Source organism: Trachurus japonicus, chromosome 5 (genome assembly GCF_045865225.1).
Source record: "Trachurus japonicus isolate A0001 chromosome 5, Traja_1.0".
Classification (NCBI taxonomy): domain Eukaryota; kingdom Metazoa; phylum Chordata; class Actinopteri; order Carangiformes; family Carangidae; genus Trachurus; species Trachurus japonicus.
In genome coordinates, this window is record NC_140911.1 from 9243449 (window position 1) to 9256782 (window position 13334).

Below are 13334 nucleotides of genomic sequence, written 5' to 3' on the forward strand. Positions count from 1 at the left end.
GTGGTTGAAATTAGTTAAACGAGTAAATTTGACCATATAATAAGCATTTCAGTTCTTTAGGAGGTTATATCAATTAATGTTAACAAGTTAGGTTAACAAGTCTCATAGTATACTGTCTATTTTTTTTATTTTTTTTTGATGAGGATATGTGCTTTTTACAACACAGCTTGTTTTAACAGTGCTCTTTTTCCCCCCCCCCAGTGGTAAGTGAAGACGTCTCCACCGTCGCCCCCTGGTGGTCGTTAGGGCGAACCGCTTCACGCTTGCTTCTCCCGTAGACGGGTTGTCATGGCAACTGTGTAGCATGTGTTAACAAAAACAAGAGCTTGACCGCTCACCGACACCTCTCTCCTCGACACTCGACATCTAACGGCGCCATCTTCTTCTTCTTCCTCTTCTTCCTCTTCCTCCTCTTCCTCCTCTTCTCCTTCATCGTCATTTTTGTTGTTGTTGTTGTTGTCAGAGGTGGGGGAGACCGGACGGAGACGGGAGGTTGGTTGGTTGGTTGGTTGGTTCTCCGGTTCTCCATCGAGCCAAGGGGGTTAGAGAGGAGAGAGGAGCCGAGGAGAGTCGACGATGAGCGGACCCAAAGCCCGCAGCGACGCGCCTGTTGCTGAGAAGAGCGTCTCCTCCAGCGGCGGCGGTGGTGGTGGTGGTGTTGTCGGAGGAGGAGGAGGAGGCAGCACTGCGGCTCCTCCGAGGGACCGCAAGACCGGTGGTGGTGGTGGAGGAGGAGGAGGGGTCCTGAAGAGGCTCAAGTCCCGCAGGAGCCAGGTGGACAGCAGGCCCGTCACGGAGGAGGACCTGCGGGCTCAGAGCGGACACATCACGCCGGAGGATGTGCTAGGACTGCGGGTGGCCACGCGAGGTTTGCGCCCCCCCCCCCCCCCCCTCTCTCTCTCTCTGTCTGTTGTTGTTGTTGTTGTTGTTAACGTGGATCCACTGATGCTTAATGTCTCCATAAAGCTAAACCCTAACCCTAACCCTACACACATGATAAGAAACTAGGGCAAATTAGTTGCACTGGCTTATATGTAACAATGGAGAGAGGGGTCAATACAGCATTATATCACCTCTGTAATATTTATGCAGAGAGATTACATACCTTATATACCACCAACAAATATAGGTCATCATCATAAAGAAAACGGTGTGTTTCTATTTTGAGACAGCTCAGTGGACACCTGGGGATTCAATCATGGAGACATATTGGTGATAATAAATGTATAAAAAGATATTATGAGTTTAAACTCTTAAAAAAAAAAGTCAGATATAAATGATGATTGGTCTTAAAAATGTAATTTATATAGCTTGGTAGACTGTCATCAGTGTGGTATCCCACGTTTACAGCTTTTGAGGCATCCAGTGAAATAAAGAAAGGAAATAAAAGGAAAGGAAATTTAATGCCTCATTTGCTTTTTATGAGAAGCACTGTTTGTGTCATAGTTAAATTGTGAAGCCATGATCAGTGTTTCTAATCTCACTGTCTCCATTAATATCAATAAATGCAGGGTGTTCTTATTGGTTTCATATTTGTCTGTTTTCATGTATAACTCACAGTAGCCCCCCAGGGATCAGTAAGGCTTTGTGTTATTTCATGCTTGTGCAGAGTTGTATCTGTCGGTTGTACAAGGAAAAAAAAATCGATGTCATCTGAGTGTCAACAAAGGCATCCACACTGTTTTGCATTTAACCTTTGTGCATGTCACAGCAGCTTGTTTGTGCTCCAACAGGAAACATATTAACTACACTGGCTTGAAAATCATTTCAGCGTTTGTAACCTCTGTCCTCCGTCTGTCATTGTTGCAGGGTATCTCTGTAAACCAGAGGACAATATTTATAACATTGACTTTGTGCGCTTTAAGATCAGAGACCTGGAGACCAACACTGTCCTATTTGAGATTGCCAAACCTCCACAGACAGGTACTGTATATTAGCCCGTGTTTGCTCTGTAATGCACTGTAAAATGATTCTGTTATTAACCTGAAATAGAAAAAAACATTAGAAGCATTTATTGCTACAGAGTCTGATCAGAAATAGTCTTTTGTATAAATGATGTGCAGTGCCTTGGTCCTGTGTTGTGACTCTCAGAGGATGATGAGGAGAACAGAGAGGCAGATGCCAGCACAGGCCGATTCGTACGTTACCAGTTCACCCCGGCTTTCCTCCGACTGCGGACTGTGGGAGCTACGTGAGTGACTCACACATCACCTATGCACACCTAAGGAAACTACACCCATCCGTTCCATAAACAAACAATGCAAATAATTGCAGCCTTGTATCCTATATACTGCACACAGTCCCACTACAGTATATAATACAGTGCGTGCAGTGTGCACTGGCTGTAATAACGTGATAATTACACAAGATCAGGCTTGCTGTTGTGACGTCTTTCCTCCTACTCCCTGTTTCTCAATCAGGGTGGAATTCACAGTCGGGAACCGGCCTCTAAACAACTTCCGCATGATTGAGCGGCACTACTTCCGCGATCACCTGCTGAAGAGTTTCGACTTTGACTTCGGCTTCTGTATCCCAAACAGCCGCAACACCTGTGAGCACATCTACGAGTTCCCTCAGCTGTCTGAGAGCCTGGGTGAGTCTCATTCAGTGCGTGCATTATAAGATGCATCGTCCCACTGAAGAGATCTAGAGATTGTGTTTTTAATACAATCTGTTTATTATGGAAACACCAGAGGTTATTACTAATGATATTTCCACAAAGGGGATCTTTATTTTCCCTTGTCATGTGTCACAGTGGAGCGCAATAGTAAACTTTACCTTACATTTTAACAAGCGTTTTGGTGGTGAGCTCATCATTTTGTGGTGAATCTTTGGATACTGTTGGGTTATGTGTCTCACAGCAGCAATAAAATCTTTAGTGGCTCTTGTGCTATACACATGACATCCACAATTTTCTTCAGCCTATTATACACTGTATTAAAGCTGTGTGTCAGATAGTTATACCCACAACATTGTGAATATATTATGCATTTTTCCTCGCCCTCATATATGGTACGTGCTGTATGTCATCACAGTAATTCATGAACAACACATGATACTTAACCACTGGTTCTCTCCGTAGAGTAAATGATCTTAGTGATGTGTTGAGTCCCTCGCTGTGTAAACATGTATATTAATGAGAATCGGCAGTCTCATTCATCAGCCTTTTTACGATTGGTTGAGTGCTGATCATGCAGTTGCAGCAGGCCCGTGATGAGGTGTGTTGGGAATCCTCCCAGCATGCACTGGGGGGGCAATAGATACTTGGACAGAAGTGTCTTTTTATGTGTGATCCTGTTGAGTTAATGGTGCCATTTCTTCTACATGGGGCTCTAGAGTGTTTCTACGGTTTCCACACTTTCATAACTGTTGAACTTTGGATATTAAAAACCAATGTAGTTAGACTAGGAGTGGTGCTGGGGGCATGGATGGTGAGTTTCACCCCACTGGACATGTAAGACACCTTTAAGTGACAGTCATCAGTGTTCTGTTCAAATAAAACCCTCTTAAAATCTCTCAAAAAGCTAATTTAATTACATTAGCAATTTTTTTTTTTTTTTTAGCAAAGTGGATTTTGCAGTATTCAAATGACATATTTCCATGTTAATGCCAAATGAAGTGCTGAATGTTTTGGTTTCATTTGTCTTTCAATACTGAGAATTTGTGTCTTGTTGCCTTCAATATCTTTGTCTGGATTGTTTTCTTTTTTGTGTGTGCAAACATACTTTAAATATACTAAATAGTGGTTATTTTATCAGGAATCATAATGATTTCTCAAAAACCTTGATATTGTCATCTAAAATCATCATAATGTCAACATTTTTTTTGATTCTATAGCTAAGAAAATGAGCCATTTGCTTCTGAAATTTACTTGTAAAACATCTTGGAAATGATCCAGCTATGTGTCAATAAGTGTGCATGTTGGGCGTTGGCAGATCTGGGCTTTAACTTGGATTTGTTGCCTTAGATGAATTTTATGCCAGCTTCAAAGAGCCAGAAAATCCAGGCTCAAATGTCAAATTATGAACCTTATTATCTGGATATCTCATTATTTTACATACAAAGCGCTCAGCCTTGGAGTCAGATCATGAAGGTATTGTCTTCCCGGCAGTCGGAATACTTTTATTATCTGTGTTCCCGTAACAAACCGTGACAATCAGAGAGAACTCCTCGGCTGCGGCACACAAAGCACAAAGGGGAAAATTAGTAATAAAACCTGTAACTTTGGAGGATGCCAACTTAATTTGGTTATCTCAGACTAACCCAGATAAATATTTTTGCTTTGTGTTGTTGGGTGTTGATTGCTCCATGGCCGTTATGAAGAAGAGGAATGATTACAGAGACGACTAACTCAGTCATTCGCTTCAGTGCGTTCAGTGGGCGCATTTCAAATGCTTAATCAATAAAACTGACTCAGTCACTTCAGGTGATTTGTTGTTTTCCCACATTCATCGATTATAATTGCTTGGAAACTAAAAGGAAAAGAAAACTCTTTGCAAATACTGACGTGCATATGTTTGCCTTGCAGTTCGTCAGATGGTGGAGCGTCCTTATGAGACCCGCTCAGACAGCTTCTACTTCGTCGAAAACAGACTGGTCATGCACAACAAGGCAGACTATGCTTACAATGGAGGACAGTGATATCTGCCTGCTAACATGTGCATGCACACACATGTACACACCTTTATAGATTTCCATGTACATACATGCATGCACATGGCTGGACATACATACAGTTGATCCACTCATACATGCACATGAGAGCTACTCACATGGTTGAGTTACCGGCCATGTTGCTAATGATGAATTGCCATTCACTGCTGACATTTTCAGGGGATGTATTTGATATTGCAGGAGGTCACTTTCAGTCTGTACTCTCTGACGTACAAACAGGAAGCTGCGGTTAGAGAGAGGTTCAAAGTGGGTTAATTTGTCAGTTTTTAATTATGAGCAGATGAGCTTTAAAACCAAAGAGGACTCATCATTCTAGTGGCCATGTGACGTTTGTCTCAAACAGACCAAATGGTTATTAGATAAATGGTTAGTCTCCTCTTAGCAATTTTTAAAGTGTCCTACCACCCACTCAAAACACAGACACACACATTTGCGCGCACACACTCAATCCCCAAGTGACACACATAGTGTTTACGCAGTGTTTGTCAGAAGCAGCTGTTCTCAGAGCTACCGCCTCCACAATCCACTCCAGACAATATCGGGGGAGAAAAGAGAGAAGCCATCCACAGAAACACTCCTGTCAAACACACATGGTCACTCCTGTGATCCTCCCGCTCCTCTTCCACTTTCATACGCACATGAACACGCCAGAAATAGTACTGTATACGACATTGATCAGAGGCCTCTGAGATATTTTGTTTTACACTTTTCTCTGGTTGATAACAACATGAAAAAAGATGTAATTGTAAACTTTGACTGTGACCAAATAAGCCTTGAACCATTAAAAACATAATAGAAGGGAGTTGTGGGTAGAAAATGCTCATCAGAGAGGATATCATGATGCATGTGATGATATGAAAATGGAAAAAAAAGGGAAAGATTTTCATAAATTATTTGGTATTCAGTGTGATAAAAATTAAAATTAAATGTATTTGGTCCAAGGAAGAGGTTAGCTTCTTTATTTGAGAGTCATGTCGGATATTCTGAATCCCTGATTTCAGTTCAACTACCTGTATTTTTAAATAATCCTATTATAATGCACATCTTAAAAACATCAAATTGAAGTTTGAATATGTTGGGATAATAATTGAATGGTATTTCTTCTATCTAGATTGTGTACCTCCTCTTTGTACTTTGTAAAACTTTGGTGTTCAGGGTTAAATGTGTTTGTAAAAAAAACATATATATATATATATGTATAAATAAATAAATATATATATAGTTTGTAAAAAAGTGACAAAAGAAATTAAATGTACATTTTTACATACAAAGTGTGTGAGACTTGTTTCATTTTAAGAGGATGTGAAAAGGTCATTGGAGTTCATTCTGGTCAAAAAGTCCCACAAGTGTCCACTAGGAGGAGTTGTATTATAACAAAGTGCCACTGGTTTGGCTTTAGTTTCATCTTTGGCTGTGGAAAAGATCACAGCAGTGTTTTTTATTATTATGCTGGAACATGTTGACATTCATATCACATATTTGCTTATAACAAGATGAATTGCTTCGGATGAGGTCATGATCTGATCCCTTTTTTCCGTCTCTGTCTATGTTTCACTGCAAAGGGCACACTGCACTGATAATATTTTAATTCCTCATTATTACTTTATCGACAGGCCACGTGTGATGAGTTAACATGGCACGCAGTACATTTTGAAATTTGTGCAGGATTGTTTCGCTCTGATCATCCGTTTTTGGACTCTTGTGGGATTTAAACCAAAATCTGAGCCTCTCTCTGTTTATTCTTTCTCTGGCTGTTTCCTCCTATCTCTGTGTTCATCTCTTGATCTCTCTCAGCCTCTCTCAGTTTCCACCACTCTTTCCAGCTCTCATGCCCAAACTCTCATGGTCTTTTCTCTCCTGCTTCTCCTTTTCTGTTTCTCTCTCCACACCTATGCAGCTCTCCCTCACTCGCTCGCTCGCTCTGTTTTTCCTCTTTTCTTTCCTCCTCTCTCACCTGGTAACCAGACCTCTGGAGAGGAGTGTTGAGTTTCCACTTTCCCAGAGAAGAGGACAATCTGAGGCACACAAAGACCCACAATGGACCCCCTCTGCTCTCTCCTCCCTTCACTCTGTTGTTGCACAGCTGCACACACACACACGTGAAACATAAAGTTCACGGAAATATATAAGTATATATACACTCTCTGCTTGTTATTCACAGTATCCATTTCACCTCCTCAGTCAGTTTCCTTTTGTTTATCTTTTTTCCCCCAACTAAATCATTTCTATGTGGTTCAGTTTGTGTGATGTATTTGTCAAGTCCCACCTTCATATCCTTATAAAACTAAGATTTAAATTGTTTTTCGTGTTGATTTAACTGCTCTAAAATTGTTGTTTGACTGTCATCCATCCATGGTTTTCTCATATCGGGGGGCTTTGATATTATTAGTCAATTACAAGACTGCTGGTGGCCTGGTGGGGTCTCCAATAATGTTAACAGATTCTTGTGAATTTTGTCTTTCCTTTTAGCATCTGGGGAAGTGGCACCATGGCAACAAGAAGTGGTAAGATGTTTTTCCCTGTCTTTTTTTTTAATGAAGATGTAAACACAACATTGTCATTTTATCACCTCACTAACTGTCAAAAGGTGTCAACAAATTTGTTACCATGTTAGCAAGCAGTTGTCTATTCACACATCCTACAGACATTAAATAATAATACTCATTTGGACTCAAGTTTGTGCCCATTAGATGAATAAAAAACAAATAAATCAAATGTTACTTCCATTTTACTCTACACGAACCAATGAGAGCAATATCTGGCCCTATATTATGCTACGTAAAACAGCTACAACTGTGCCTGTTTGTGGGCTGGTGTAAATTCATTTCATCAAATCCTTCTCAGTGGAAACAGCTGCAAGATGGAAATTATGAGAATGATGAGAATGAACCAAAGCAATTTATCTGCGGGTCACAAATCCAAAACCATTGGCTCAAACATGCTAACTCGCTCCACAGAGCTGAGGACAAGAGCAAAGTCATTTGATCACTTGTTTAGATACAGATAGTGATTCATGCAACTTTAATTTTGACATTAGGAACTTTATCGAAATGCAGTTTATGTATCTTTGGAAAGCTTGAAGGGGAAGTGCCGTTTTTTTTTTTTTTTTTTACAATCTGGACCTTATTTCTAGCATAAAATACGATCATTTACTCACCAAGATAACTTTGGTGTCATTAAGTCATTCCGACGAATTTAGATCCAGCCGAGAGCCGCGTATATAATGCGAGAAGACGGGGCACGCAATGCAGCCTCTAAATAACACATTATCTGCCACGAAACTCATTCATTTCACCAATATTTTGTTATGATACACTAGTGCTATATTCCCCTTACCTGTTATCAACATCCGGGGTCTGTAGGTTGACCTACTAACCTCTCACCTGGATGACGTCATCTCTGAGCGCTGCCTGGCTCATTCTGATAATAATGATTCCACTTCGGCATTCGGGTCCATTTTTAGCGCAACTAGCCAGAGCTTTTTTTGTTTTAGTGAGTCCAGGTTGCGGAGAGGAAGCCTGTGGAAGCTGAACTTCGTCCAGCTGCTCATTTTGTTCTGACAAGTCGGAAACACGCAGAAACGAACCGTAGCATTAGCAGTAGCAACAAGCCGCGCCGCACGGCGGTCGGAAACGATATCATCCAGGTCAGAGGTCAGTAGGTCAACCTGACCCCGGATGTTGATAACAGCTAACCAGCTAACTCAGAGGAGAATAGCACTAGCGTATCATAACAAAATATTGGTGAAATGGACGAGTTTGGGGGCGGACAATGTGTTATTTAGAGGCTGCATTCCGGTGCCCGATAGACTCGCATTATATGGATATACGTGGCTCTCGGCTGGATCTCGTCGGAACGACTTGTAATGACACCAAAGTTATCTGGGTGAGTAAATGATCATATTTTATGCGAGAAATAAGGTCCAGATTGTAAAAAAAAAAAAACTGCAATTCCCCTGGAGTGTATTTTAGCATGTTTATAGCTACTTGATAGCAGCTGAGCCTAGAGAGAGAAGCCCTATGTGAGTTCACATCTTTAACCTAAAGAGTGAACTATCCCTTTAAAATGTTTTTTTTTTTTTTTTAATGGTGTGAAGAACCTAATGTGTGTGATGCTGATTAGACCACAAAGCAGAGTGCAATTTAACTGTGTGTTCATAAATCAATAACCGCACAGCCTCCTATCAGGCTGTAGGCCCTGCACACTGCAGCACGCAAGTAAAGCGGCTGTACTGTGCTGAACCACGTGTTGGTCTGATAGGAATCTCAATATGTCCAGTTTTAGTGTCTACAATTAGCATGCACATCCACAGCATACATACACGCACAATGACACACACAAAGAGAGACACACTCACACACACACACACACACACACACACACACACACACACTTTCCAACTTTCCAGGGATGATTTGTGCGTTCCCAGGCCTTCGTGGAATACATTTCAGCAGTCAGTTGCACCGGAAACAAGCGGACAGGTGGGATAAATCAGCCTCATTCACCCCTCCCCCCCTACACACACACACACACACACACACACACACACACACACACACACCTATCTTTGTCACTGGCTTTCCCATATATCCTGTTCAGTGAATCACACCACATTGAGATTAGGAGTGAGAAGCACTGGTTTATTGAGGTTCCCCCTGACACATACACACATACACACACACTGACAGACACACACAGACTCACACTCAGGCAGGGGGACAGGGGGGACAGTGGTCTCCTATAAATAGCACCTAGGAATGGCGTTGATAGGTCCTGTGAAAAGAAATGGAGGGGGGAGTGGAAAAAGGATTAAAAGAGATACAGGGACGCACTGAAACACACTTGTTCGAGTGTGTGTGTGTCCATGTGTGTGTGTGTTTCTGTTAGGTAGTTTGAAGAGAAGAGGTATGGGTTTCCTACAAACAACCGCCCCCCACCATCCTTTCCACTCTTTCTCACATACTTCGTCATCCTTCCCTCTTTCTTTTTCATTCTCACTCTCGCTTTCTTTCTTTCTTTCTTACTCTCTCTCTCTCTTTCCCCTCATCCCTCCTTCCTGTCATCCTGCGCTGAAGCTCTGGTGCGAAATCCATCATGTGTTAAAACTTAACATTTACCCGCAGCTTGTCTTCAGACAAAGGGATGATGAGTCACCGCGCAGTCCGCTCTTCTAGGCCCGGCACGACGATGGTCTCAGGGATGGATCGTGACTCCATCTGTATGTGTCCTGATGTCATTTCCAGAAATTGCTTTGTGACATCACGTCACCCTTGAAGAAGTCAAAGCAGACGTTAAGTCACAAACATGGAAGATGGTGTCTATAAATATAAATAAACATCAGTTAAATAAATAAAAAAAAGTACATAAAAGCTTTTTTGAAGTATTTATATGTGTCACTTTTGAATGAACATCTCATTCTGGACTGAATGGATGCTGTAATTTAATGTCATGCCAAGCGAAGCTTTGTAAATGTGACAAGAGATAACACATAATTAGTTATAGGGGAGTTAATAATGCACTCAGTAGAGCAGTGATGGATAGACAGTAACAAACTGTGATTCCCCCACCAATTTACATGGTGGCAAGCACAGTATTGACAATCTGTCTTTAAGTGTTAGGTCTCTGCTGATATGTTACCAGAAGCCTTTTGTGTGGCTTCTGTGTTGTGTGTGTCCTTGTGTTCGTCCGCCCAGCCGTCTGTGTGGTATTACAGTGTAGACCCCCCCGCCCCTCCGCCCCCCACACACACACTTGATTCTTACTCCCATGCTGTCCTGCGTCATCTGGGTAAATAGGTTGTGGTGTGTTTGTGCTCGCAGGAAGCTCGCAGTCGCCTTTGGAAGCCTCTCAGAGCTTTCCGACACCATCCGTCCACTTTGTTTTGTGTGTGCGTGTACGATTAATAAAAGGTTAACTCAACCCTCAGTCAACTGTAGAAGAGGCCTGTAAATCTCCCCCACAATCTCTTCCTTCCTCTCCCTTTCTCTCCTCCCTTTGTCTCTCTCCCTTTGCCACACCTTCCCCTGGGGGATGGAGGGATTGTGATCGGAGAACGGAGGTGGGGCTCCTGGCGCAACCACAGGTGTGCCTGTTTCCTCCCTTGTCCTCTCTCATGTAATGATTTCTTTGGCTCGCCACCTGCCAGGTGGAAAAAACACCCACAGCAAATGGAGCGCTTTAACATGGCTTCCTGGCTTCCGCTTTGAAATAATTTTTTTTTTAATGTTCTGTTTGTGTGTTATCCATCAACAAAAATTTCATTTTATCTGTATTATCCATTAACTGCATGTAATTAAGTGAGGTCTTACTTGAAGTGGTGGTTGTTGCTTGCTTACATTTTTGCATCACATGCAAATGATTGATTCTGGCTCCCCAAACCGCCGCTGTTACTGAAGCATACGGCTGACAGAGCCTGAAAAGTCAGAGGTTTGCCTTTCTAACTCTTTTCTCTCTCTCGAGTCCCCCTCTCCGCTCTCTTTTAAACCGCCTCGAGGGTGGTGGAGAGCAGGTCCCAGGCCCTGACAGGTCAGAGGTTGCTCACAGACAATGGGGCCCCCACTCTGGGTCAGTTGTGGTCAAGGAAACAAAAGCGGTGAAGACCTGGAGTGGACAAACTATCACAGTGTTTTAAGGTGGCAGAAGTGAGAACAAGACAACAGGGAGAGGAATTGGACAAAGAGTTAAAAAGCAAAGTTTAAAAAAGGCAATGTGACCATACTGAACACACAAACCCACCCACACACACTGTATACATAAGATTTTGTAAAATGTGCTTTCACACGTACTTGACTAGAGTTTAAAATCTGCCCGAACTGTTGCTAAACCACCTTAAAAAGTAAGCTAAAGTTTGTCGAACACCAAATATATATTTCTTTTTGGTGATCCTTCTTGATTTCCTTTGTACTGGAATTGATAATCACTCACAAAATTGACTTGCTTTAGTATTATAATCAGAAGTGAAGCTCTATTCTGCCCATATCCTTTCACATCGTTCCAACTTGTTCCTCCCCCTCCCCCATGCCTCTGTCTTTCTCCTCTCTTTTTATTCAGTGCCATTGATCATGCATGCAGAAATTCAGCACGCCCAACCATGGCTCCAGCCAGGATAGGTTAGCTAGTGCAAGGCCCTGTCCTACATACTGTTCTCTCGCTATGGTCCACCAGGCCACAGTCACACCCTCCCCCTGATCTGCCTCCCCTCTCTCTCTCTCTCTCTCTCACACACACACACACACACACACACACACACACACACAAACACCCTGCGGCCCATCTCAGACTCAGCACATGCACGGATCATCATGTGGTGCTGGGAATGTTAACTCATCACTACCAACAAAACTTTTAGTCAGGTGCAGAGGGAGTGAGATGTTTTTAAGAGGGCTTGTTTCTGTCTCTGGTTTTGTTTCACTTGTTAACTTGCCACACACACACACACACACACACACACACACACACACACTGACTCTTACCTCAAAACATGTCTTCGCCTTAAAATGTAATGATTTACATCTTGGGGATTTTCTTTTTGTCCCTATAAGGAAGACAAGTTCGCCTAATATGATCATATAAACGAATGTGCGATCCCACACATACACTATACTGTAGGTATATGTATGCTGCAAGCTTTTGGTTTTCCCGTGTATCAAGGTCACAGTCTTGTGAGTTGTTCGTGAGGTGTTTTTTATGTAATTTTGTGAGGCCCTTAGCTTGTTTCACTTTTGTCAGGGCAGCTGAGGTCCACGACAAAACCTCTCAGCTGACCAGGCTTGCCTTGTCCGAGACGGAGAGTGGCTGACTTAGAGGTAATGCTGCTAATCTACCACTTAGCTGGTTAGGACAGGCCTGTCACGTGGGTGGCCAAGAGAGGGGAAGTGGGTACGGTCGGGTTTTAGTTGAGGGTTGAACTGTCATTGGGTAAGAACGGGATGAAAGATGCCGAGTGGTGATCACAGCTGTTTTCAATGTGATGGATTAGGATGAGAGCTGGGCGGCAGGAACAGGTGGGCTGAGGGTTGTGCGAGGGCCGGACCAGGCAATGATGATTGATGGATGGAGATGACCTCAAATAGTGTGTTTACATGAGGTTTTTGAAAGACTTTGTGGATGTGGAGGCAATAATACTGCTGCTGCTGCTGATGATGAAAATGAGTCCAGGAGGTGGCTAAAAAGAAATTCAGGTCAAATATTATTGTTGTAATACATGTTGTGGATTATAGTCGGGATTGGATTGAGTGGAGGTGACGAGTACAGAAACTATCACATACCATGATAACATCATATCATATCATTGCATCATGTAGGACACATATCACATTACACTATAAGAGTAACACCACATCACATCTGGCAACATAGGATCAAATTATTATTTTGCATTACATCATTCTAGATCACATTACATGATATCACAGGATACGATCACATTACATCATGTAAGATAGCACAACATAACATTACATCACATGACATGAAATGATGTCACATTGCATTACATGAGATAACCAGTGGTGGACAGAAACTGAGTAAATTTACTTGAGTACTGTACTTAATTAGATTTCTTTGGTACTTATTACTCTTACTTGAATACATTTCCAAGACAAATATTTTTACTTTTACTGAGTTAATTTCTAGGAAGGCTGAAAAGTACTCGTTACTTT

General features: G+C 42.2%; 1 protein-coding gene across 1 annotated transcript; it reads left to right on the forward strand.

The window, feature by feature from the left end:
* Positions 1-336: 336 nt before the first annotated feature.
* LOC146987055 (protein unc-119 homolog B-like) lies at positions 337-5845 on the forward strand. Its single transcript, XM_085776031.1, has 5 exons — positions 337-868; positions 1810-1923; positions 2092-2191; positions 2421-2593; positions 4529-5845. The coding sequence occupies exons 1-5, from the start codon at positions 577-579 to the stop codon at positions 4639-4641; spliced, it is 792 nt and encodes a 263-aa protein (XP_085632157.1). The 5' UTR covers positions 337-576; the 3' UTR covers positions 4642-5845.
* Positions 5846-13334: the final 7489 nt, after the last annotated feature.

Excerpts from the sequence above, each read along its gene's own strand:
- LOC146987055 (XM_085776031.1), top strand. The coding sequence starts at position 577 with ATGAGCGGACCCAAAGCCCGCAGCGACGCGCCTGTTGCTGAGAAGAGC. Across the intron at positions 869-1,809 it reads ACTGCGGGTGGCCACGCGAG|GGTATCTCTGTAAACCAGAG; the intron begins GTTTGCGCCCCC and ends TCATTGTTGCAG. Across the intron at positions 2,192-2,420 it reads CTGCGGACTGTGGGAGCTAC|GGTGGAATTCACAGTCGGGA; the intron begins GTGAGTGACTCA and ends TTTCTCAATCAG.